Consider the following 23,399-nt stretch of genomic DNA (forward strand, 5'->3'; position numbering starts at 1 on the left):
TGTTGTTTTTAAACCGGGTCCAGATTTGCATAATTGAAACCCTTAAGTTTGTGTCATTGTCAACTATCAAGTATTTGTCTGTACCCCGATGTAAAATCAGTTTATTTATCTGTTAATTTAATTTGTAAAATCTTAAGAATTTTTTGTTTGTTCCGATAATCCGATTCATAACACCTTCGTGGTCCTCTTCTGCTTGAACACAGAGGAGCTCTACAAGCAAATCAAAATCAATCAGTGTCTAGAATTCCTAAATAAATTGTAAGATTCTTTTTTTAGGAATTGATTGTTTTTCATAATTTTTTTTCAACAGCATGCAGAAATTCACTTCACCATCTTTTTAAGTTATGTAAAGCTTGATTGAATGAAATGTGTAACTTTTGTTCAGGGCTTCTCTGAACTTAACCCCACTTACAAAATCTATTCCAAATGAAGCTTACACTGTGGCTTTCTGGGTTACTCAAAATACCAGCTGCCTTTGGTATTATAACAGCCTGCTATTTGCACTTTTGGTTTTGGAACACAGCCTCTTACATTGAACTGGATCAAATAGGAAACACATATGATTTTATTGTTGGTAACTTCATATTTAATCAGCTGTTTTCTATTGCAAATTTTCTAGTGTGAAATGTTATGTCATGGTTTGTTGCCTTTCAGTTGGAGCGGGATCGGCTGGAGCCGTAATAGCGTCTCGACTTTCTGAGAATCGAACCTACTCGGTGCTGTTGATTGAAGCTGGTGGCTATCCGTCTCCATTAGTTAATATTCCACTGATTTCTGGCATCTTCCCGTCAACACCTTTCGCCTGGAACTACCAAACTGAGCCGCAGAAATTTGGTCTTTCAGCTTCAATTAACCGCGTAAAATTTGTATTTTCTTTAATTATGCTTCACGAAACAACAATATTAAAGTAAGCCGGTTTTCGGTTCACCTTGATTTTTCCCATGTAAATTTCAGAGATCAAATTGGCCCAGAGGAAAAGGACTTGGCGGATCAAGCATACTGAATTTTTTGCTCTACGTAAGGGGGAATAAATACGACTACGATCACTGGGCTGCCTTAGGTAACGAAGGTTGGAGCTACGAAGACGTCTTACCTTTCTTCATTAAGTCGGAAACCAATACTGGAAGCTTTATCGACGGTGCGTACAGTGGCGCAACCAGCATGGCATTTGTCGTCTTTCATAGATTTATTTTCTAACAGAGGAATACCACGGAAAAGAAGGAAATCTGGTAGTAGAAGATCGAGCGTGGAAATCAAATTTACCCCAAGCTTTCATCGATGCTGGTTTGGAGTTGGGATTCAATTACGTTGATATCAATGGACGTAATCAAACTGGTGAGGCACTAAATTTTTATTTTTCTAACTTAAGAATTTTGTCATTACACTATTTACGCTAGACTACACTAAACTCAATTTTTTTTTAAATTTGAACCGACAAGGATTTACTATCCCTCAGTTGACAGCCAAAGATGGAGCTCGGTGGAGCACGTATTCGGCTTTTTTGAAAAATTCCCATTACGATCAGCCCAACTTGAAAGTGGTCACATTTGCGCAAGTTGAAAAAATCTTGATCGATGAATCAAAGCAAGCGTATGGGGTCCAATATAAAAGACACGGCAATCTTAAAACAGTTTTGGCGGCAAAAGAAATTATTTTGTCAGCAGGTGCAATCGGATCGCCTCAGATTCTAATGTTGTCTGGCATCGGGCCCAAAGAAGATTTGCAACGGCTTCAAGTAATGCTCCATTTTCTTTTTTAATCAATGTTATTGCTAGCCAGTAAGTAATCGATTTTTTATTTTATAAAGATTAAAGTGGAGTCTGACTTGAGAGTCGGTGATAACCTTCAAGATCACAGTAATTTTACCGTTTATCTTGAAAGGTTTATGAAATCAATGTAACAATAATATGTTTTTCACGTTATTGATTGCCAGTTTACGTGCCTTTGACTCCACTAATCCATAACGACAGCTCCGCTTCGCTAGTGAGCCCATTTGATCTCATGGTAAAACTAAAATATAAAATGTTTTTATTAGTTATTATTTATTAATTTAAATTTTAGATTTACTAACTTTATTTATATGTAGGCATGGTGGGATTATTTTATTCACGGAACTGGTCAATACACAAGTAATGGCGTAGATGGCATGGCCTTTAAAAGTTCAGAAAATTGTGAGCCGGACTGGCCAGACATGCAACTTCATTTCGTGTCATACTCAGCCGCTTCCGATCACGGGGTTCGTTCCTTCGCTTGGCAATTCGTGTACATTATCATTATTTAATTCAATGGCTTCCACGCAGATTTGCGTGAGGCATCTTATTGGTTTAGAAGAGACCGCATGGAAAGAATTATTCGAACCACTATCTTACGTCGATACCGCCTCGATCTTCGCTACGCTAGTTCGACCAAAGAGCAGAGGCTGGATCCGCCTTCGTTCTGCCGATCCGTTGAGTGAGCCAATTATTGACCCCAAATATTACAGTCACCCTCAAGATGTTCAAGTGATGCTAGAAGGTATAATTATCTAATTAAAAGCTAATAATTTTAATTCTCAGCGAGGTTACTTATCTTAAAAAAAAATAGCTCTTCAATTCGCGCAGAAAACACTCAACACGACAGCAATGAAAAAGTACCTACATCTTTATGATTTTCGTCTTCCAAATTGCCAGGATTTCCCTATTGACTCGCATCCGTACTTGGAATGCCTTATACAATACATGACAGCTACTTTGCACCATCCGGTAGGGACTTGCAAAATGGTACGTTCATTTAGAATTGACAATTTTTTTTTAACATAACTTTTTAAAAATGTGTTAAAATTCTAAATTTATCCAGGGTCCATCAACAGATCACGAAGCTGTAGTAGATCCTCAATTAAGGTATGCTTATCAATTTCAAGTTACTATAGTCCTGCACTGAAGTTAACTTTAAATATGATTATTTTTAATTACATTGAATAATCACGACATAGAGTGTATGGAATCAAAGGCTTACGAGTTGCTGATGCTTCGGTGATACCCGTTATTCCCAATGGGAACATAAACGCGCCTGTTATTATGATCGGAGAGAAAGCTGCCCATATGATTTTAGAATATCACAGAAATAATTATATTCAAAAGAATTCTTCGGAAAGACAATCTCATCGCAAATTTATTCTTAAAACTGCTGGAGACGAACTTTAATTTTTTCTCAATTATATTTGAATTACAAAATTTATTAAAAAATACACATTTGAAGTTTGTTATCCGATTTGTCAAATTGTAGAATAATTTGAAGGAATTTAGTTTATTGTCATTGTTCGTTATTTTATTTTCCCCGATGGCAATCTGAATATTTTTTTTTTTTCATTTTACAAATTTTAATCCATTTATTTCATTTTACAACCTCATTTTGGCCGTAGTTGCCACAGACAAAAGAAAATCTAAATCATTTTCATATTTCAATAATATCAGAGATAAATTGTGCAGCAAGGAACAGTTCACAATTTTCACTATCGGTCACTTATTTGCTTAATTATCTTTTTTTGGAGCTTCGATTCCATAACTAGATCCACGACTGATCAGTGTGATATCGATCAGTTTATAGATGAATGATGCAGCTGAAAATATAGATGTACAATGACAATTTAAAAAACAATGTTTCACAGGTAATTTAGAATTCAACACATACTTATTCCAATGATAAAAACGATCGCCAGTAAACTTGAGAACCCTGTGCCCAATAGACATTTGACAGAATTAAACATGAGCGGTAAGCAAAAGCTAGTCCACAGGCAAAATAGCAAAAACGGCAATGCTGAACGTGGTCGGTAATGGCTAAATATAATTTTCAAAATGAACATTTAATAATTAATAAAATTATTTAACACAATCAAAAATACGATTAAGTTCCATTTACCATCTAATTGGCCCCTTAAAGTATTTTGAATCCTCTTCCGCTAAAGAAGTTGGAAAAACTCCATTCTTCTCGTAAGCATCCATCAGCTTATCCTAAAACGGGTTATGCAAATTGTTTCAATTACGAAATTTAGAAATTTTTAATGGCGGTTGCTGAGCTGCACATACTCTTTTTTCGAAGTTATTTAAAAGCCATTCCGCAGACTGGTTGATTTCACTCGGGATATCTTGAAAAGGAACGCGTTCTAAAAAGACTTCTCCGAAAACTGGACGACCGAGAAACACATTCAGTAGACTAGGAAACGCACCTAATTTACTGATTTTTTGTTTAGTTCATAAAAATGATGAGAAACTTTAATTAATTTCTGGCATTATGAAATATTTAATTACGTATTAAAACAAAGAGTGCAGGAATAAACAGCGTCGAAATTTTGTTTGAGCTGTTGAGTAATAGCGAAAAAACCCCTCGTCCTGGGAAAACATGGGTTTAAAAATGTAGTAATCAATCAATTCATATATTATGTGACATAATGACCTACCTAGGTATCAATAAATTATTTAAGTGGGGTAAACCTTTTTTGGCGGCAAATTCCATGGAAACGTTATGTTTATCTTTTGTAAATCTGGTTCCCTCCGGAAAGAATAGCAACTAAATTAAGAGAAAACATCTTTAGTCTGACATACTTGTCCGCAGAAAAAAAACAATGGAAATTTTTCAAATATATTACCCAAACTGGATCGGGATATTCAATCAAATTTTTAACGAATAAATCCATGGTTGATTTGTCTTTTTCCCAGTTCCTTTCTAAAAACCCAATTTCCGCAAATTTCCAAGCCCATCCAATAATAGGAATCCATTCAACTGCTTTTTTAATGAACAGTTTGGAGTTCTAGATTGTTTTTTAAATGTCGAAGATCACGTTAGTCCATATTCCATATTCAAAGATGACTTGGTGCAGATAAAATGAAAACGAAAATACTTGCCCCCAGAACGTTGGCTTGGCTTCCCAATACCCAAGCCACTAGCCAGTCAAGCTCATTTGAGTGATTAAGGATGATCAGCGCATTTTCTTTTCCAAGTTTGGTCCACGTTTCAGTATCAGTATAAACACTAAAAGCTGATCCCGACCAGTCGATAATCAAGAGAACCTCTGAAAAAAGGAAATTCGATGATTAATCCATCGGGTCGAAGAAATTGCAATATCGCTACTTACGATTCCATAAGCAGGCAAGCAGGTAATAATTAATCTTGCGATACAACCATCTGCTTAAAGGTCTTACTGTTAACCACAGACAAAGTTGGACTCCATTAATTAATAATCCGGAGACGATGAAACATACGAACAATGCCAAGAATATGATGCACGTCCCAGCAGTTTTGATTTGCGCAAGCATTGCTCTTTTTTTTCAAATGATTAAAAATTTGTTAGAGGATTTGGAACAGCAGAATTTAGAAATCGCGCAAATCTACATTTAATCATTTTTGAATATTATAATACTTGACTTGGAAAAACACTGTAGAACAAATAAAACAGATACAAGCTTATGCAAATTATTATACAATTATTCGCAATTAAATTTGCGTACATTACAAAAGTGCTTAAAAAAACAAAAACAAAAAACACCCACTGCGCTAATCAAGCGCCTATATTAACTAGCGTCAAGTTTAAAATAATGAAATACATTTTTTTTTACTAATGATTAGCCAAGCCCTACATCAGCCGTGGTCTAGTAAAAAAAAAATGAATCAATGTAACTCGATATAACTATAAACCAAAACTAGTGTGGATTGCACCCTTGAGTTTCACTTCTTGCTTCACGACAAGTAACAGCAGGCCATAAAACGATAACAAATAAAACCCTAAAATGTTACGAATTCGGAATTCCTTATCTGCTACTACAGTGCCGCATTTTTTTTTAAATAACCTAACGTGATCTAAAAATCAAATAACTTAGTTCACAATATTGAAAAATTGCTTACCTTTTCAGTTTTTTAAATATTTATCAGGTGAAGTTTCCATAAATTTTTATTTCCTCGAATTTGATGACATAAAATGGTTTCCTAGTGTCCGTACTCCCTCCCTCCTAAATGGCCAATTCCAGTTTTTGAAAATCACTAGTCACACAGCAGAAACTAGAGAGTTCAAGAGAAACAGGTGTTTCAACTAAGCTGACTACGATTCGACTGGAAGAGTGAAAGTCTATGATTCCTCCCAAGCGTCATCCAATGGCCGCTGGGCGTTGGTGAAAGTAGTGATGCACAGCATAGAAAGATGCCCGAGGGCTAGGTTTTATGTAAAGTTAATTTAGGATACACTAGTGTAGCTATCTAACACGAAGACATCTGACGTAGATAGACGTTCAATTTGAAGTCACCTGCTGCTGCTTATTACCCGAGAACTTTCTCTTTGCAGTTTGCGTTCTTACCCACACATGTTACATAATAGCAATTCATTTGATCGCGACGTGATGCTCACATATTGAGTTTCTTCGAAGAAATATTTATCTATCACTTACTCATCTAAACAAATATATATCTTTCGCAATTTTTTTATTGTAAGCAGCGCTCATGAAACATCAACCTTGTAGTACTCAGGCGTTTTCCATCAGGGAATTTTTTTTTGTCGTCTCAGCGAGCGCTAGTAAATTTACCTCTCTAAAATACAGCACTACGTTCCCACAACAAAAATGTCATATCACTATAATCCATTCCTCGGGGAATATTCCTCATGTGAGACACGGAGAAAAGAAGGCTCAAGGACGAACATTCAAAGTTTTGCTGCCTACCCTTGAGGAACTGAATCAAATATAATTTTTTGTGGAAATATTTATAATTTGGGAATAATAACCGATTTCATGGAACAACTTTCCCTTGTTTATAAGATCCGTTTTTATTGATTCCTTTTTCCGCCTTTTACAGCTGCCTGGACCTTTTTCCTGCTGCTGCTTCCGAGTTGAAGTTTGAGCCGGAAAATGAATTTGTGCAAGAACTTTGAAGCAGGAGGAAAAAGGCCAGTTTTTGCGAATTCGTCTGTTGGCTCAAAAATTCACGACGGCCTTATTAATGGCTCTGATAATAATATGAAAGTATACTTAATCGGTTGTCACCTGCCGGGAATGGCAAACTCGTAGAAGAGACTATTAATCGAACTGGCAACCTCGGACATTAGCCAACTCTATTTACAAAATCATGAAGGAGGAAAGGAGGAGACGCAGAGACGCTGCTCCCATAAGCCCCTGCAGAAATTTTTTAGGCGATGATGATATCTACCTCGGGCAGAATTTTCGTTCCTTTTTCTGCCACCAGATGCGGAAGTGTAATGAAATATGTGAAAATCTAGGCTTTATTTTGGTTGCCACCGTTACGGACTTTTTATCTAATAGACTGCGCCAACCCGTAACGATAGCAACCAGCGAAAGCCCAGATTTTCACAGATTTCGCTACTCTCCGTCATCTGGTGGCAGAAAAAGGAACGGATCCTTCCCTTGAGGCAGATATCATCGCCTCAAAAATTTGCCCGACCAGCTCCTCCTCCATTCCTCATTCATGGCAAAATGTTCAAAGTAATACCATTTTGCATTTTCCAATTGTTCTATTTGATTTTGATATTATTTCTATTTGATAGTATTTTATTTTTTTTTGCCTGATCTTTCTTGACATAGAAATTCATAGAAATTCATTCGAATTAAATTTTTTTCGTCTACTTTTTCTTTTCCAGAGTTTCAGACACCTTACGCAAGTACGCAACCTAGCAGGTTCCATATTTTTTCGTTGAATTCCAGATTGTAATTCCGATTCGTATTGTAGTTATAATTCGATAGTTTAGTAACCACCCAAAAGAAGTGGATAAGTGACTGGATTTAATGACGATGATATTTCCTTTTCACAATGGGAAAAACACTGACTGGCAACTTTCTATGAAAAAATTTTTGACCTAAAACTTTGAAGAATACGAAAAAAATTAATTTATTGATACTCTGACACGAATAACAGAATTTCTGTATCTTGTGCTGCAAACTGAAACGGGTGGCAATTGCATTTTGTTTCATTAACGGAACGACTGACAGAACATTTACACACAAATATTTGTTCAGCAGGCTTTAAAAGGTGAACGGTCAAAAGCATGCAAAATGAATAAAAAAATGAAAAAAAAATCGAAAAAAATTGTTTTAGAACATTTTTTCGTTGACATTTTCAGACTCTTTCGTCAGCAACTCAATTATCTGAGGGATACAACTACTTGGAACATAAATTCCAATATTTTCCGTACCTCCACTACGCAATCGAACAATCTATTAAAAAGGGAGACAACATTTCTTTTAAGTTTCGAAAATTGTTGAGCAAAATTCAACACCTACATCCATTTTTCCACAGGCTATTATAACGGCCTCAACTTTTGCCCAGACAGACAACACAGGCCCGGAGAGTATTTTGCTCTTGTCATAACGAAGACCAGTGTCACATTACCCAGTCGTTTGATCACATTTTCTTCCCCTGCAAAAAGTATTTTTTTTTTTAATTTTAATGTATGGCAACTGAAAAAGGAAAGATGATTTTATGTACCAGCGCTCAGTGTTTGCTGAATCACGGTGTTTTGTGATTCATGAATCAAAATCATGAATCATTTTTCTTTAGTTTTAGGGAAATCAAAAATCAAATCAAAAATCAAATTTTTTTTTGATTTAATTCATGAATTAAAATCAAAAATTAAATCAAAAATTCTTTTATTATTATCACAAAGAAAAAGCATAAACTTACATATTGAATATATTTGTCAGTCAAGTTTAAGATTCATTTTTAAAAGAAGAAGAGTTTCAAATCTACTGTCAGTAAGTCGTGTACGTCTACATGATAAAACCAGTGCAGCGATGCTAAAAAGTCGTTCTACTGGTGCACTGGATGGAAGGGTAGTGTTATATTTTTAAAAGAGGGATTTAATATTTGGACATTTGTCAAAGCATTTAAAATCTCGCGATGATTCATTAGTTAGGAAATGGTCTACTTCGGTTAGGCAAGAATTGTTAGTGTTGAAATTCAAAAAGTCGGAAGATTCTACTGGGGAAATTAATTTCTGTTGTTTTCCGTCAAGTGTCAAAAGATTATATAATTTTTTTTTAACTTCTAGTTTTGTGAACTCATCCTCAATCCAAAAAATAAATTGTCAAATTTACCAAGAAAAAAATTTCTTGATTCGATTTAAAATTTACCGTTTTTGTAATAATTTAAATCACAAATCAAATCAAAATCCCAATTTTGATTTAATTTGAATAATTAAATTAAAAATGATTTAATTTTTGATTTAATTCATGAAAACGATTTAAAATCAAATTTGATTCAGCAAACACTGCCAGCGCTCATGGTAACACATTGTTTTGGAAGTTTTGAATTCAGTTTTCCAAAGTGGTTTAGCTTCTTCTATACTTATCATCCTAAACAACTTTCCAACATCAGCCAATGTTTTCTGCGTTAGTAGAAAGGACTTCCTACTCGCGTGATGGTGTAAATCCGGTTGTGTCACTCTTTGCAACTAATTGCGCTGTTATCGGTTTCTATAGAAAAAAATTCAAAAAGTGTTTGGTTTATTTTCGATTAATTGAAAACGATTTAAAGACTAAACTTACCCCTGTTGAAACGTAAAAGCCTTCATTAGCCCCATCCAAAATTGCAAATTTTTCCTCTGCTCTCCTCCAAGATATTCCTTTATCTATCAGAAAGGTTTGTAGGAAAGTGTCTGCAGTTCCAGTTGAGTGGCGGATGGTGAACTTCAAGGTTTTTCTTCTTTGTACTTTTTTGGGGGCAAATTCCAAATCCAAGATGCCAAGATCAAAATTACCATTTTCTTTGGCCCGGTTTTCGATGCTTGCCAGGGTTTCAGTAAAATATTGGAATAGTCTTTTCTGAAGGTCAACTGGCATGCCTAGAAGGCGGTTTAAAAATACCGTAACGTTGATATAATTGGAATCTGTGATCCCAAGATTCTTCAGTCCAACTTTAGCATCTACAAAGAAAATCTAACATTCTTTAGTGAATGGCGGGATAAAACAGGATGAAAATAATGCAAATTTACCTCTGAAAAAGTTTCCTTCGTAATCAGCAGGAGGTGATACAATTGGAGTAATATTACGACCCATCACTGCTTCCATAATGGCTTTGACCGCCGCTTGACCATATTCAGTTTCCACATTGAACTGACCAAGGTCTCGCTGTTCATCAGCGCGTCGATCACCGTGAATAAGTGCATCTAAGTTTTGAAGCCGTTTGGCTAAACTAGATACGAATCTCTGCTCACCAGCTAATTCCGAGATCAATATGAGGTATTCTGGAGTGTTGACCTGTGAATGAATAAATGAAACTTATTCGAACAAATCTTCAGGGAATCGTAAATTAATCCTTACTTGGTTATTTCGATGTGTTCGCCCGAACTGCTGAATAGCCTTATCGGGGTAATTCAATTGTTATGTGAAGGCGTCGTCGCTGGTTTTTAACTAATCGATCGGCCTTTAAGAAAAGATAAAACGTTGCGAATCGACTCTCGGTTATGTTTTAAGATTATGTATTATATCTATGGCGAAATACCGATGTTTGAAGCTTCAGAGATGATGGCCACTAGTTTTTCTCCCGAAATAAAACTGTTGTTCTCACGGACATTGACATGATGACATCCAAAGATTCTCGAAGATTCTCCGGATTCTGAGCGAGACTCGAATTCAACCTACAGATACAAAACAAAATATTTGGTAATCAAAACTAAGAAAAATATTTGTTTTTATTCCATTTTTCCATTTATCTGTCCGTCTTTTTTCTTTACAACTCTAGACTTCGGCCCGTCATTTCGGCCACATTTTCTGGCCCCCCTAATTCATTGATCAGTTGATCAAAAGTATTCTTTGGAAGTCTTTTGTCAAGTTCTTCTATTTGTTTCAACAGATTTTTCTTCTTGTCCGACATCTTTTCATTACACACCTAAGCGAGAGCCACATTCGCAAGAATCTTTCGCGCTGCAAAGTAGCCCTGTTTGAAAAAGAGAAAAATGTCGATGAATGCTAGAAATTAACATCGGATACGGATCTAGTAAACCTAACGATATAAGTTGTTAGCCTTATCCCTATCAGAAATGCATGTTACACTCTATCGAAATGAATACTTACATCACAGCATAAAATATTTACTATTTTTAAAAATGTGAAACACAAAATATTCAAAACAGCGCCACAGTCGAAGTCGATTATTACCACCAACCACAGAATAAGTCAAATTAAATTTTTTTAATAAGCTTTTTTTTTTAAAAAATATAATGGTTTGATGGTTTCTGAATTTCCGTCTTCCGTTTTGTTCCGTACTTCCGTTCTAATTCCAGTTGCACTAGTCAATATTCGGTAATTAGCGCAACAACAGATTTTACCCGTTTGACTATTTACAAATGACATTCACGAAAAACAACAACAAGAGAGCAACAACAAGTCAACAACAGCAATTTGACCATAAAAGTACGTAACGTAAATTCTATGGTAATTGCTTTCTTGCTGAGTTAAATCGTAAAAAAAAACCTTTGTAAATATTACTATCACTATTATGTGTTGCAAGTTTATATATTACTGTACTCCTCTTCAGATATTATATAAGGAGTTACGGACCAAGACTCACCACTTGTTTTAAGTTGATTCATGTTGTGACATCCAAAAAAGATCCAATAATGGAAAAAGATGTGTATGGAGAAGAGGCTTGGCAATCTATAAACAAAAACTTTGATCATGTGAAGGGTAACATTTTTCAGAAGTTCCAAATCTTAGCAGAAATAAGAACTAAAATCAAATATAAGTATGTAACACAATTCTTTTCTCTGTGTAGGCCTGTATTTAGATCATGCTGGAAGTACTCTATATTCTAAATCAATAATAGAGAATTCACTTACTGAACTAACCCAAAATTGTTTTGGGAATCCACATAGTCGAAACATCCCAAGCAAAATAACAAGTGATTTAATTGATCAAACACGGATTGAACTTCTTGATTTCTTTCAAGCAGACCCTGACCAGTATGCTGTAATATTTACATCAGGTATTTTTTTTTTTCATTTAATTTAAATTAGAAGAAAATTTTTAGTAACTCTGATCTCTGAAAATTAAATAGGTGCTACTGATAGTCTCAGACTAGTGGCAGAAAGCTTCAAATTTTCAAATGACCCTGATGTTGGTGAATGTGGTTCTTTTGTGTACATTAAAGAGAGCCATACATCTGTCATAGGAATGAGAGAATACTTTAAATCATTTGTTCCATGTTATGCTTTACCATGTGATGAAATCACGACGTACTTAAACCCAGGAAGCGCAACTATTCCCATAGCTGAACACAAAAAATCAAATTTTTTATCTTCAAATACCGATGAAAATAAAGGTGATTAATTAAATATTTAAGAGGGTCCAACGTGCAAGCTTGTTTAAAATAAATATCCATTTGTCCCCTTTTTTTACACAGTTAGCCATAATGAGAAATGCAGTGCCAACCAACATGAAAAATTCGAGTCATCGTCCAACTCTTTGTTTGTCTTTCCTGCCCAGTGCAATTTTAGTGGTTTCAAATATCCTCTAGAGCTAATCGCGTTTGCCCAAGAAAATGGCTTCTCCGAAATGAAGAGTGATCTGTGTTTAAACAGAGAATTAATTAGAAAACAGAAAAAGAAAAATAATTGGTTTTGCCTTTTGGATGCTGCCTCATTTGTGGGCACCAATCAATTAAACCTTTCCGTTTGGAAGCCAGATATGGTGGCTATATCTTTTTACAAGATATTCGGTTACCCAACAGGTACGATCAGCCTTGCATGAAAAGCATTTAGCATCTTAACTACTTATGAATTTCTCTCTTAGGTTTAGGTGCTTTAATTGTGCATCGACGAGCTAATCGTGTGTTACAAAAAAAGGTATTCGGCTATTGGCAACATAGCAGTCTTTTAAATATTATTTGGTTCCTTTTTTTTTCTTTACTGTTAAACTTAAGTATGTTGGAGGAGGAACTGTGGATGTTGTATCGTCATCGCGAGACTTTCATGCAGCTCGCCAACTGCTGGAAGAAAAGTAAAATTTGTCGTTTATTTATTTTATTTTACTAACGTTTCGCATATTCAAAGAAGTTTATTGGTATGGTCTTCTTTAAAAAAAAAAGTTAAAAAAATTAACAAAACAGTCCTGTCCTGTTAAAAATAATTTTTGGTTTTTTGCGGTTATTTGTAAACAGAAATAATATAAAGATAATCACCATGTCTTAGTTGAAAAAATGATTAAATTAATTTTTTTAATTAATCAAATAATTTTTTACCCTCAAACAGATTCGAGAATGGAACTATCAATTTTCTTGCAATACTCTCACTTCGCCATGGAATGCGTGAGCTGAAGCGACTCGTTACAACAATGGAGAATGTATCCATCCATACCTTTCAGCTGGGACAGCTATTGTACGTAACCCTGCGCAAGCTGAAATACGCCAACGGAAAATCTTTGGTGAAAATATATTCCCACACGGAATTCACCGATCGACATCGCCAGGGTGCTATTGTCACTTTCAATCTTATGACGGAAAAAGGCGATTATATAGGATATGCTCATGTTGGAAAAATTTATTATTAGCGTTTTTCATCAACGAGGAAAATTAATATAATTTCACTTTAGGTAGAAAAAATCCTCGCTCTCTATGATATTCACGTGAGGACAGGCTGTTTTTGCAATCCTGCCGCATGTCAAAAATTTTTAGATTTATCTGAAGAGGATTTGTGCTCCAATTATCTGGTAAGTTAACCTCATAATGCTGCCATAATGATTTTAAAAATTATGCTGGAGTCATCTATTTTAAGGCCATTTTTTAATCATCAAATGATCGTTGTGGTTGCTTTAATGTATAGTCTGGTCACAAATGTGGCGATGAGAATGATTTGATTGACGGACGCCCAACTGGAGCTGTGCGCGTTTCTTTTGGTTACATGTCACAGGGAAATGACGTCGTTCAATTCGTCAACATTCTGCGCCAGTGTTTTCTTCAAGGTATGTTGTATGATTTACGTCATAGTAACTTTAACGTACAAATTTTAAATTTTTAGGCCAGTGTGAAAAAGTGGAAATGGAACCGGAGCAACTTGTGTCGCGCCAACCCAATATTGAACTCTCAGGAATTTGTATATACCCAATTAAATCGTGCGGCGCTTTTAGTCCAAAAGCCTGGCCAATTTCTAAATCAGGTTTATTATACGATCGATGTTGGGTTATTGTAAATGAAGCTGGAGCGGCTTTGACACAAAAGCGAGAACCGAAGCTTTGGTAAATAAACTATTTAATTTTTTATTTAAATTCTGCATTCATACTATACACTACGATTTTCAGTAAAATTCTGATAATTTGATTTGATATTAGTATGATCCGACCAGAAATTGATCTAAAGGAGAAAAAACTTATTTTAAAATGCCTTACACAACCTTCGATTACGATGGATATAGAGGATTGTAACTTATCCGCTACAAATGAACTGAAGTTTACCAAGATATGTGGAAGAGTGATGCGATTTGCTGAATGTGAGTCCGTCGTCAATGAATGGCTGAGCAAGGTAAAAAAAGGCAAAAATATTAGTAATGAACTTGTCCCATACTGTGTATAAAAATAATTGTTAAGGTCATCGGCCAACCAGCTCTGAAACTGTTAAGATGTTTTGAATCACATTCGTCCTTAGTAAACGATTCCTCATTCCTGCTTGTCAATCTAAATAGCGTCAGTAGGTTACAAATGCAGTTCAGGAATGATGACTCATCGGCACCAATTTCCACGGTAACTAATGTTTTTCATCACCATTTCATGAATATCTCCATGTATCGCAACAATAGGAGCATTATTTCATGCATTTCTTCTTTTTAGGAAGAATTGGTGACGAGATTCCGAGGCAATTTTGTGATAAGCGGCGCAAATTCTTTTGAGGAAGATAGTTGGACGAAAATAAAAATTGGGCCGTTCGCTTTTAAGGTAAATTCAATTTAAAAAATGTAATGAAATAAAAATTGATTGGACTGTTTGATCTTATGCAGAACGTTGGTCCGTGCTATCGGTGCCAAATGGTTTGCGTGGATCAAAATACTGCCAGCCGAAATCAAGAAGCTTTATCGGTCTTGGCCAATTTCCGTGGCAAAAAAATGCCGTTTGGAATTTGTCTTGAAATGTCTTCGCAATCCAATGGTTCAGAAGTTGTTGAAATTGGTTCCCGGATAGTACGTGATTATACCGAGGATTCTACAATTTAATTTCGCAATTAAAGTTTCATATGTATAGCCTGTGTGCATTGTTATGTTATTAGTTATTATTACACAAATGATTATTAATTATAAAATACTTTTAACTTTACTGCGCATATGCGTTTAATACATGTGGTAAATGTGGTAAATACGTGTAGCTTTATTTGCGCGAAAGGTTTAAAAATTTAATACTGGAATATTTAACTAGAAAAATTGAATAAAAATATACAATAAAAATTAATAATACATCAATGGAAGCTTGGAAGGATATTCTCCATGTGTCCGTCGACGCGGGCACAAACTTTCCCGGACCTGTCTGACGCGGAATAAGTCACTTATTCTCTATTTCGATTCCTAACCTAATGAATAATGATATTTGGGATTCATAACAGATTTCCTGTGATAAAAAGGTTTGATTAATTTTAGTGACGAACACTGGAACGCATGATTGTTGGTTTAATTCTAAAATATAATTCCGATTTAAAAAAATAAAAATTGAACACGTAAAATTATTATGAAGCACAAAGCAACACTAGGTCAGTATAAATTGCATTTCCTTCCGTATAATTTTTTACCCAGTTGAATAATTAAATAATACAAATAAAAATTATTTTCCGCATAGTCCTGGCAGAGCTATAGAATACATAGTATTCTATAGGTCTGGTCCTGGAGGTAACCGGTAAATCGTACTCTCATTCGGATTGCTTCTGTTCGACATAATAAAAAAAAAGTTCTAGGACACACACGAATCAGCAGGTATAGCCAGAGAATCACTGAAAGAAATTTGCGCCATTATCGCTGTTCCGTTTCGACACGAAGTTGGAGAACTAGGATAGCAATCACGTTTAAAGAGCAATCAGTTTTTTTCAATATTGGTTTCCATATTCTCCGCTTAAGTGCAGCAAAGATTCAAACATAACGGAAGAAACAAAAATTCAAAGCAGAATCATTTTGGGGGGATCTTAAATTTGATGCAGAATCCCAAAGATTGATGATGCCAAAGCTATAACTTTAATCCAATTTGTAGACAGGAAAATAAAAAGTATTAAGCATGGATTATCCTTTCAAATGATTTATTAATATAAACAATATTCATGGCTTGATATAGACAATAACATTGTGTACATAAGGTCTGGTAAAATCGGTAAATAGTAATAAAATCGGTAAAAAGTAGCTGTATGCATAATTTCGCTTAAGCATTGTATACAAGGCTTTAACTCCGTCAATGAGTTTGATGAGACGGTCGGTTAGAACTTCATTGTCACTCAATTTTTTTTACAACATCGTAGTCTTCATCAATTCCTCCGCTTCCACACTCATTCAACTGGCCCCTTTGACTATTTCCTCGTCAGCGCCCAGAAAAGAAATTATGAAATCAAGTCTTAATTAAAATATAATTTAATAATAGTATACCCTTTTTTCTGCCTTTGGCAACTCTGCCTGAAAGTCAAGATCAAAATTAATAACAGAGAATTTTTTTAGCCAGCTGTTAGTCTGCTCCGTCAATTTTTATATGCAAGGCTCGAAAGAGGAGGATTGAAAAGGTAAAATTGAATAGATTGAAACAGTATTTTTCTGGAACAGGTATGAGGAAAAAAGGCCTTTTCAAAGAAGTCAATGAAAAGCATTCAGCTGAAAACATCCCAAAGAAATCTAGAAGTAATAAAAAAACATTGCCTGCTCATGTTATTGAAGAAAACAATGTTGAAGGATTTAACAGCCATGAGGAAAATCGCTTAAAGTATTTCAGAACCATAATGGAAGATGAAAATAAAATAGCCTCAGATGAAAGAAACCTGAATAAAAAATTAGTTAAAAGAGGATTTCAACAACCAGAAATCAGTCGGTACATTAAAGATGTCTCGTCTGACAATTACAACACCAACAAGCACCGAATGATTCGAATCATGTTTCTTGTAATTAAATAAATGCTGGAATATAATAGAGTTTACATAATATAAAATAATCTACTTTATAAAACTAGGCTAACCAGCTTGCCAGAGACGCCGGTGTTGAATTACTCATTTTTGGGTATTTCCCAAATGTTACTGTGGGAAGTTGTGCAGCATGGGCATTTGGTGAAGAGACTAAAAATTTTGTAACGAAACCAACAGCCAAATCTTTTCTTGAACATTGGGAAAATTTATTTTCATTAAAAGAAGGTATATGGTGACAAATTTGTTATTCAATTAAAGTGAGATAATAGAATTTTTTCTCCTAGATATACGTCAAAATCCAGACAAGGCAAATGTTGATGTTGAAAATGAAGAACCACACACTGAAAATGTTGAGTTAAACAAAGAAAAAGAAGTTGTTGGTGTTCATGTATCACACATTGGTTTAGAAGGTGAAAGTGTGGAGCCAACAAATATAGAGTCAGAAGCTGGTGGTGTGGAGTCATCAAACAAAAAGTCCTTTGAACCTGAGCAAAAACATTTTCCATCACACTTGATTCCAGGAACACAACATCCGTCCAGTACTTTTACCGTTACACTGACACAAAGTGAAGATGGCACATATTTACCACCACCACATCTCATTGGTATTATGTGTAAATCGTTGATTGCATTGAGTAAATAGCCTATAACAAACTTGACAATTATTTATAGATCAACTAGATGCCTGGGGATTGGGTGCGTCACCATCACCCATAATTAATACACTTGCTCCACCATCATCCGGACAGCTGTTGCTTGAAATTGCAACAGGTGACACAATTTAATATCCCCTAGAAAAATTGGATTTCTTATGTCTTCATATTGTTATTTAATTAACAGAATCGACATCCGATCGAACAGGGGCTTCAAATGTGGCTGCGTCTGAACTTCCAGTCCCAGTAAATGGTAAGAAAAAACGCCAAAATAATTCGCAAAAAAACTAAAAGCTAATATTAAATTTCACTAGGCTCAAAACGAACAGTTCCCGTACAGGGTCCAGCAACAACTCCAGTTGAGTTCGATACAACACCGACGCCATTTGGTACCACTAGTACACAAAAATTCTGCTACTGCCATTTCTACGGACCAACCATTGACAGACATTTCGCTAAAAGCTCGAATTACTTCGAGCGAATCGCAGGTTTTTCCCTCTGGATCATCGTTAGGCTCAACTTCAGGAGAGAATGCACAAACTAAAGGACAAGCTTCTCCAAAACGTTTGCCGGCTGAATTAACAGCAAAGGCTGCTTCCAATCCTTCGCTGCTCCATCCTGTAACTTCGAGTGAAGCGCAGGTTCTGATCACAGCGGTGATTTCAGCTGCCAATACTTCCATTGGAAACCCAGTGTTGCGATTTCAAGAAACCGGACAACCAGTTACAAAAAATAAAGGTAAAACGAATGTGATTCCTATTCGTAGATCATAGTACTTTGCTCGACTCGACTTACTCGACTTTGTTTTCTTATTTTTTGTTCTTGTATTAATAAGCTACGGTTTATGAACAGACTTAACTGCAGGAAAGAAGGTGCGCCAGAAAGAACAAGAGCCTCAAAATCATTTGCCGGTTGAATTAACAGCGATGACCGCTTCGAATCTTTCGTCGTTCCCTCCTGTAACATTGAGTAAAACGCAAGTTCTTATCTCTTCTCCTAGTCCGCCGGTTTCAGTTGTCACTATTCGCAGTGAAACACCCGAACTACCAACCCCTGAAACTGGACAATGGGGAACGGATAATGGAGGTAAAGCAAGTTTAATTCATAGTCTTTGTTTTTGTATTTTATAACCTTATTCTTAATTCTTGTACGATAATCTATGATCCTTTTCACAGTATTGGCGTCGTCGGATTCTGCATCCGCTTCGATTTTCAATCAACAAAAGCGGAAGAAGTGTGTCGAAAGTGAAACAAGTACGAAAAAGAAACGCGCTGTTTCAAAAAATGTTGCCTCAACGAAACAGACACAGCGGAAGTCAACAAGAACATCAAAAACAAAATTGTTAAATTGAGATGGCTTAAAATTTGTACAGTCAATTATTGTACACTGAAATAAAGAACAATTTCACCAATTTTGTGTATTTGTTCAATTGCATTTCATTCATTTGTGCACAAGGTACTGAACAGATGGGTTGTAACAATTAGATGATTGAATAACAATAGATGATTGTAGATGCAGACACAAGAAAACAAGTTCACCGTTAATAAAGGTCGCTATTTTGGTTAGTTCGATACTACCGAAAAACTGTTACGACGTATCTTATATTGGTAGGCATTATAAAACCATAAAAGTCCCTAAAAATAACTCTATTGCTTGTAGTACTTTTACATCAAATCGTGGTCTAGTGGTTAAGCCGGAAGGCTTTCAACTCCGGGGTCCGTGGGTCGGCCTAGTCAAATTTCCGATTTTACTCAAATGCTGTCGATTATCGATGATTTTAACCCCAAATTGTCGGTTTCGAATCGAAATATTATTGATTTTAATTTTAATAACTCCAAATTCTGTTTATGAGAACTAAATCAATGAAATATAACGTAAATTTTAATTTCCCTTGATTCCCTTAATTTCCCTTGAATTCCGGTTGATTGATAAATTAATTATAAAAGATAATCTAGCCCTAAGTTTCATATACCTTTTTGTAAAAACCGCGTAAAAAATTTCCCTATATGCTCATTTCACTTTCACCCATGAGCCATGATTGGTGATTCGCACGACCTCGTCTGATTCTGAAAATATTTTTAAAAACAGTCAAAACAAAAACAAAGCAGTAAAAACAGAACACTTGTCATGTTCCAAGTAGGAGTACATATAGTATTCCGTCAACCTAACCTTATTATTATGTACATCGGTGATTTAGCCATTAAACTTTTTATGTCTGAATATTCGGATGCCTAGACTAGAATATTGTGATTTACATTCAAGATTCAAGCCAATAAAAAAATACATATCAAAACGCAAAAATAATTTCCTTTATCGTGTCAAAAACTTTTGTTCTTGTTCTCTATGTTTTCAGCTTTTTAAGCACTCGGCTGTATCTACTATGCAGGAAAGGCTCTAAAAAAAATTCTATATTATGCGACTTGTGCTTTGAAATGTATTAAAAACCTTGAAATTTCTATAGTATTTGTTCGTTAAGCAACAGACCAATATTTATATTTTATAATTAAGACACAATATTCCTTTCGGAACAAATTCAGTTCACATAATTTGATTTTCTTTTAATATTTTAAGGAGGTGTCAACGTGCTGCTGCCAATATCTTCTACACTAAAGTTTCCCAACAGATCGACAATAGATGACAAATTAATGCTTGAAGATGACGATGAGAAGGCCTTAGGTTCTTGTGAACTGAAATTTCTCCGCTTTTTACTTCTAGAACTCGAAGGGCGACACTTTTCATCATTTGAAATGGTCGAAACGGAGTTTTTCGACGTACAAAAGGAGTCAAAATCCATGCTGTAGTGTGGTTCTGCTTCTTGGTTGGTTAAGTCGGATAAGTTTCCATTGATAGTTAATAACTGAGATCTTGAATTCGTTGCATCAGAGGAAGCATTGTCGATTTTTTCACTGAGCTCCTGCAATATTTCCTCTAAATTGCTTTGTAGATTTTTGAGCGAATTTACACAATAATTGTTTGTAACGTTTCTCGAAGCATCTTGTGAGCTAGCCAATGAAACATCATTTTGCCCTTTTTGTTGTGCGTCGAATTGTGGAGGTATAGGAGAAGCAGATTTAACTAAATTGATGTCTCGAGTGAGACTGCCCTTGACCATCACTGAAGTTTGCATTTTACCACTCGTTGTTGTAGAAACAGATTCGCACCGATGATTTTTATCCAAGACGTCGAAGAGATTTTCCGAGTATACGTATCTTTCTTTCACCTTTTGATTGAATGAGAATGAAGAATTTTCTTGCTTGTCACTGCATTGCTCGACAGGTTTTTTCCCCTTTCCTTTCCTTGAAATCGTTTCGTTTGATGTTTCTTCTGCCTTTGTCAACGGCCTGCAGGATTCTAATATCAAGTGGTTCATTTTGGGGGCAAATTCGCGAACGGCAGCATACACGGAATCGAGGATTCCTTGAATTTCTTGGCTTGGATCTTTTGTATCCGAACGACGATGGGAGACAGCAGAAGTAAGCTTCAGCTCTTTCAAAACGTCCTGAAGTCGCTCCAAGCAAATTAGAAAACTTTGGGTCAAGGAATCATTTGAAATGTCGTTTTTAACAACCTTAGGGGGATCAGAAAGCATGGGTTTCATTGGTAGCATTTTTTGTTTAGCGCCAAGATGTACGACATCCTCCTCTAATTTAGTAATCCTAGTTCTTGCCGACTCCATTTCACTACGCATTTTGATCACTTGTTGCTCTGCAACGCTCCGTAACTTCCTTTCGTTCAATAGGTCAATCCTGCAAGAATTTCAATACACATTAAAATTTGATCTGAAATGTAACTAACTTAAAATGTCACTTTACATTGGATCTGTAAGTTGCTCCAGAGGTTTATTTTCGATCGCTGCGTCGGAACATTTTGTACTATAGTTAAACGAAAAAAAAATCTTGGATTAGCTAAGTTATGTGCGGACTATCAAACTATGTTATGTACACACGATGAAAGTAAGGCAAAAAATAAAATAAATAAAAAAATAAAAGTTATTTTTATTCATACGTACTGATTTCGTGAATTTGATTTATTCTCAGCCTTAGCAATTGGATTGATTTCTTTGGAAGATGTAAGATCCTTCACTAAATAATTTTGTTTTACCTGATTTGCTAAAACAAAATTTGAAAGGTGCTTTGGTAGGTTGATAGACTCAAATATGAAAGAAGGCTGCTTTAATGAATTAGACTTGAGAACTTCTTTCAACTTGTTCAGCAGTTTAGAATTTAAATTATTATTATTGTTTATGTCAAGAAAAATTAAGGACTGATTTTGTTCTGCAGCTCTTATAAGCTGTTCTATATGAGTGTTTTCCAGGTTACTGTATAAAATAAATAATCAATTAAATACATTTAATTTAATTATTCCAAAACATGTAGAAAAAATTACCAATATTGTAAATCAATTGCTTTAATCCATCGATCTTCATACAAAACCACAGCTAAATGTCTTACAGCATCACATAGGTGCTGGTTGCAACTCAAAGAAAGTCTTCTTAATCCTCCCATCAAGTCTAAATTTGGAGTCTCTCCTCTTAAAGAAGCTTTCCAAGCAGCATTTTCTCTGGCTACAGCCTGGAAATGTACAAGTGACACCAGTGGTTTTCCTGCACTACATGTCAAGCCACAACTTCTCAAATCTAGCCACACTAAAACAATGTTTGGCTGTATAGGTGTTGGTCACATTATTGAATATGGAAAAAATAAAATATTACCAATATTGGGTTTCATTTTAATGGCCTCTGAAATATTTATTAATCCTTCATCACAAATTTTGCTTCCTGCAAGGCTGATATGCTGCAATGAATCCGAATCAACAATTCCCTGCAAATTTTTAACAATAAAATAAAATTCCATAAAGCATTTCCACAAAAACAGCACTGTGAATAACATACCTTACTAAGCTGTTGAATATCTGCATAACTAAAAGGTAAACCAACTAATTCCAATTTGGTCAAAATATGATTGTGGCTCAAATGAACACTAAGGCTTTCCATAAATGAATTAAGATGTTTCAGCTTTTGTTTGTGAATTTTGTCGTTGACTGCTAGGTCAACATCACTGGCCACACAAATTTTTTTAATAGTAAAACTACTTTTCAAGGCAGACAAAATAGGATTCCATTCAGTAAGTGGTATTCGGAAAAATTTGAAATTAAGAATGGCATCTGCCAAACAAGCCTCGATGACATGTAGAGGTGAAGTTCCTTTTAGTAGACATTCTCGTCTGTATCTTGATTTGAAATCCATTAGATAAAACTCCTAGCATAGTTCAATAATAAAGATGCTTGAACTTATTGCCACAATCCCACAACAACTGATCGATGTTTGTTAACTCTTTCTTTCGAATTTCTCACAACATTGCAATTTCGGTAGCTAGTAACGGATGCTGCGTCGAAAATTTATTAATTACGTCATTCCAAATTGGTGTTTTTTTTTAAATAACATATGTAGTTGACTAGTTGTCATCAGTAGAGTAACTTAACTAAAATTTTATTAAACTAATAATTTTACTTAACTAATATTGTAATATATTTCACAGTACAAAGCAAACGGCTCTTTGCATGCTCGCTTGAACGGCTGACGGGTCAGCCGATGGGTTTGAAATCTTTCGGATTACTGATGGGGTTCGAAGGCAGCTCGTAAAGGTGAAT

General features: G+C 35.3%; 6 protein-coding genes and 1 long non-coding RNA gene across 14 annotated transcripts; 3 read left to right on the forward strand and 4 right to left on the reverse strand.

The window, feature by feature from the left end:
- Window positions 1–7: 7 nt before the first annotated feature.
- Window positions 8–3,283, forward strand: LOC124191376 (glucose dehydrogenase [FAD, quinone]-like). Its single transcript, XM_046584562.1, has 13 exons — window positions 8–258; window positions 386–574; window positions 655–857; window positions 955–1,138; window positions 1,201–1,335; window positions 1,440–1,735; window positions 1,808–1,856; window positions 1,934–2,004; window positions 2,087–2,236; window positions 2,301–2,514; window positions 2,584–2,759; window positions 2,836–2,879; window positions 2,972–3,283. Exons 2-13 carry the CDS (start codon window positions 427–429, stop codon window positions 3,180–3,182), a joined length of 1,881 nt encoding a protein of 626 aa, XP_046440518.1. The 5' UTR covers window positions 8–258; window positions 386–426; the 3' UTR covers window positions 3,183–3,283.
- On the reverse strand, window positions 3,178–6,112 carry LOC124191379 (1-acyl-sn-glycerol-3-phosphate acyltransferase gamma-like). Of its 2 annotated transcripts, none has more exons than XM_046584567.1 (10): window positions 5,878–6,112; window positions 5,111–5,311; window positions 4,881–5,047; window positions 4,625–4,786; window positions 4,436–4,545; window positions 4,287–4,367; window positions 4,065–4,212; window positions 3,898–3,989; window positions 3,670–3,815; window positions 3,178–3,598 (listed from the first exon to the last, which is right to left on the reverse strand). In XM_046584567.1, the coding sequence occupies exons 2-10, from the start codon at window positions 5,289–5,291 to the stop codon at window positions 3,510–3,512; spliced, it is 1,176 nt and encodes a 391-aa protein (XP_046440523.1). In that variant the 5' UTR covers window positions 5,292–5,311; window positions 5,878–6,112; the 3' UTR covers window positions 3,178–3,509. The 2 variants fall into 2 exon arrangements, with proteins under 2 accessions (XP_046440523.1, XP_046440522.1); XM_046584566.1 differs by having other exon boundaries at window positions 5,111–5,293; window positions 5,878–6,111.
- Window positions 6,113–7,844: 1,732 nt separating this feature from the next.
- On the reverse strand, window positions 7,845–8,391 carry LOC124191381. The gene is made up of 2 exons (XR_006873393.1): window positions 8,256–8,391; window positions 7,845–8,189 (listed from the first exon to the last, which is right to left on the reverse strand). It is a non-coding gene; the product is annotated as an uncharacterized LOC124191381 (long non-coding RNA).
- Window positions 8,392–9,250: 859 nt separating this feature from the next.
- Window positions 9,251–10,658, reverse strand: LOC124191380 (protein strawberry notch-like). Its single transcript, XM_046584568.1, has 5 exons — window positions 10,474–10,658; window positions 10,293–10,395; window positions 9,965–10,229; window positions 9,519–9,895; window positions 9,251–9,446 (listed from the first exon to the last, which is right to left on the reverse strand). The coding sequence occupies exons 3-5, from the start codon at window positions 10,038–10,040 to the stop codon at window positions 9,381–9,383; spliced, it is 519 nt and encodes a 172-aa protein (XP_046440524.1). The 5' UTR covers window positions 10,041–10,229; window positions 10,293–10,395; window positions 10,474–10,658; the 3' UTR covers window positions 9,251–9,380.
- Window positions 10,659–10,960: 302 nt separating this feature from the next.
- On the forward strand, window positions 10,961–15,309 carry LOC124191374 (molybdenum cofactor sulfurase-like). Of its 5 annotated transcripts, none has more exons than XM_046584558.1 (15): window positions 10,965–11,448; window positions 11,509–11,657; window positions 11,746–11,955; window positions 12,028–12,291; window positions 12,373–12,699; window positions 12,762–12,814; window positions 12,892–12,968; window positions 13,220–13,496; window positions 13,560–13,676; window positions 13,790–13,928; window positions 13,985–14,201; window positions 14,295–14,484; window positions 14,550–14,702; window positions 14,790–14,894; window positions 14,957–15,309. In XM_046584558.1, the coding sequence occupies exons 2-15, from the start codon at window positions 11,591–11,593 to the stop codon at window positions 15,167–15,169; spliced, it is 2,409 nt and encodes an 802-aa protein (XP_046440514.1). In that variant the 5' UTR covers window positions 10,965–11,448; window positions 11,509–11,590; the 3' UTR covers window positions 15,170–15,309. The 5 variants fall into 5 exon arrangements, with proteins under 5 accessions (XP_046440511.1, XP_046440514.1, XP_046440513.1 ...); XM_046584557.1 differs by having other exon boundaries at window positions 10,965–11,384; XM_046584559.1 differs by having other exon boundaries at window positions 11,336–11,405.
- Window positions 15,310–16,629: 1,320 nt separating this feature from the next.
- On the forward strand, window positions 16,630–19,161 carry LOC124190045. Of its 2 annotated transcripts, none has more exons than XM_046582564.1 (9): window positions 16,630–17,076; window positions 17,145–17,322; window positions 17,382–17,702; window positions 17,770–17,868; window positions 17,938–18,003; window positions 18,065–18,148; window positions 18,213–18,488; window positions 18,603–18,836; window positions 18,926–19,161. In XM_046582564.1, exons 1-9 carry the CDS (start codon window positions 16,747–16,749, stop codon window positions 19,099–19,101), a joined length of 1,764 nt encoding a protein of 587 aa, XP_046438520.1. In that variant the 5' UTR covers window positions 16,630–16,746; the 3' UTR covers window positions 19,102–19,161. The 2 variants fall into 2 exon arrangements, with proteins under 2 accessions (XP_046438520.1, XP_046438521.1); XM_046582565.1 differs by having other exon boundaries at window positions 16,631–17,076; window positions 18,065–18,139.
- A 1,009-nt stretch (window positions 19,162–20,170) lies between these two features.
- LOC124189983 (centrosomal protein of 78 kDa-like) lies at window positions 20,171–23,125 on the reverse strand. Of its 2 annotated transcripts, XM_046582495.1 has the most exons (7): window positions 22,642–23,123; window positions 22,462–22,570; window positions 22,137–22,395; window positions 21,760–22,068; window positions 21,563–21,622; window positions 21,319–21,496; window positions 20,171–21,249 (listed from the first exon to the last, which is right to left on the reverse strand). In XM_046582495.1, the coding sequence occupies exons 1-7, from the start codon at window positions 22,993–22,995 to the stop codon at window positions 20,317–20,319; spliced, it is 2,202 nt and encodes a 733-aa protein (XP_046438451.1). In that variant the 5' UTR covers window positions 22,996–23,123; the 3' UTR covers window positions 20,171–20,316. The 2 variants fall into 2 exon arrangements, with proteins under 2 accessions (XP_046438451.1, XP_046438450.1); XM_046582494.1 differs by having other exon boundaries at window positions 20,171–21,496; window positions 22,642–23,125.
- Window positions 23,126–23,399: the final 274 nt, after the last annotated feature.

The sequence above is a fragment of the Daphnia pulex genome, chromosome 3 (assembly GCF_021134715.1).
Source record: "Daphnia pulex isolate KAP4 chromosome 3, ASM2113471v1".
Classification (NCBI taxonomy): Eukaryota; Metazoa; Arthropoda; class Branchiopoda; order Diplostraca; family Daphniidae; genus Daphnia; species Daphnia pulex.

What these genes read in the sequence shown, in the direction of transcription:
- LOC124189983 (XM_046582494.1), bottom strand. Translation starts at nt 22,995, where the DNA reads ATGGATTTCAAATCAAGATACAGACGAGAATGTCTACTAAAAGGAACT. An exon ending in ATATTCAACAGCTTAGTAAG is followed by an intron (nt 22,571 to 22,641) that starts GTATGTTATTCA and finishes AAAAATTTGCAG; the next exon opens with GGAATTGTTGATTCGGATTC. An exon ending in AAATCAAATTCACGAAATCA is followed by an intron (nt 21,623 to 21,759) that starts GTACGTATGAAT and finishes GTTTAACTATAG; the next exon opens with TACAAAATGTTCCGACGCAG.
- LOC124191376 (XM_046584562.1), top strand. Translation starts at nt 427, where the DNA reads ATGAAGCTTACACTGTGGCTTTCTGGGTTACTCAAAATACCAGCTGCC. An exon ending in TGAGCCCATTTGATCTCATG is followed by an intron (nt 2,005 to 2,086) that starts GTAAAACTAAAA and finishes ATTTATATGTAG; the next exon opens with GCATGGTGGGATTATTTTAT. An exon ending in GTAGTAGATCCTCAATTAAG is followed by an intron (nt 2,880 to 2,971) that starts GTATGCTTATCA and finishes ATCACGACATAG; the next exon opens with AGTGTATGGAATCAAAGGCT.
- LOC124191374 (XM_046584555.1), top strand. Translation starts at nt 11,318, where the DNA reads ATGACATTCACGAAAAACAACAACAAGAGAGCAACAACAAGTCAACAA. An exon ending in GATATTCGGTTACCCAACAG is followed by an intron (nt 12,700 to 12,761) that starts GTACGATCAGCC and finishes TTTCTCTCTTAG; the next exon opens with GTTTAGGTGCTTTAATTGTG. An exon ending in AAGCGAGAACCGAAGCTTTG is followed by an intron (nt 14,202 to 14,294) that starts GTAAATAAACTA and finishes ATTTGATATTAG; the next exon opens with TATGATCCGACCAGAAATTG.
- LOC124190045 (XM_046582564.1), top strand. Translation starts at nt 16,747, where the DNA reads ATGAGGAAAAAAGGCCTTTTCAAAGAAGTCAATGAAAAGCATTCAGCT. An exon ending in GTTGCTTGAAATTGCAACAG is followed by an intron (nt 17,869 to 17,937) that starts GTGACACAATTT and finishes TTTAATTAACAG; the next exon opens with AATCGACATCCGATCGAACA. An exon ending in ACTTCCAGTCCCAGTAAATG is followed by an intron (nt 18,004 to 18,064) that starts GTAAGAAAAAAC and finishes AAATTTCACTAG; the next exon opens with GCTCAAAACGAACAGTTCCC.
- LOC124191380 (XM_046584568.1), bottom strand. Translation starts at nt 10,040, where the DNA reads ATGGAAGCAGTGATGGGTCGTAATATTACTCCAATTGTATCACCTCCT. An exon ending in CGAAGGAAACTTTTTCAGAG is followed by an intron (nt 9,896 to 9,964) that starts GTAAATTTGCAT and finishes TTTTCTTTGTAG; the next exon opens with ATGCTAAAGTTGGACTGAAG. An exon ending in GCTTTTACGTTTCAACAGGG is followed by an intron (nt 9,447 to 9,518) that starts GTAAGTTTAGTC and finishes TTTTTTCTATAG; the next exon opens with AAACCGATAACAGCGCAATT.
- LOC124191379 (XM_046584567.1), bottom strand. Translation starts at nt 5,291, where the DNA reads ATGCTTGCGCAAATCAAAACTGCTGGGACGTGCATCATATTCTTGGCA. An exon ending in GCTTGCCTGCTTATGGAATC is followed by an intron (nt 5,048 to 5,110) that starts GTAAGTAGCGAT and finishes TCCTTTTTTCAG; the next exon opens with AGGTTCTCTTGATTATCGAC. An exon ending in CGTTTTTATCATTGGAATAA is followed by an intron (nt 3,599 to 3,669) that starts GTATGTGTTGAA and finishes CTATATTTTCAG; the next exon opens with CTGCATCATTCATCTATAAA.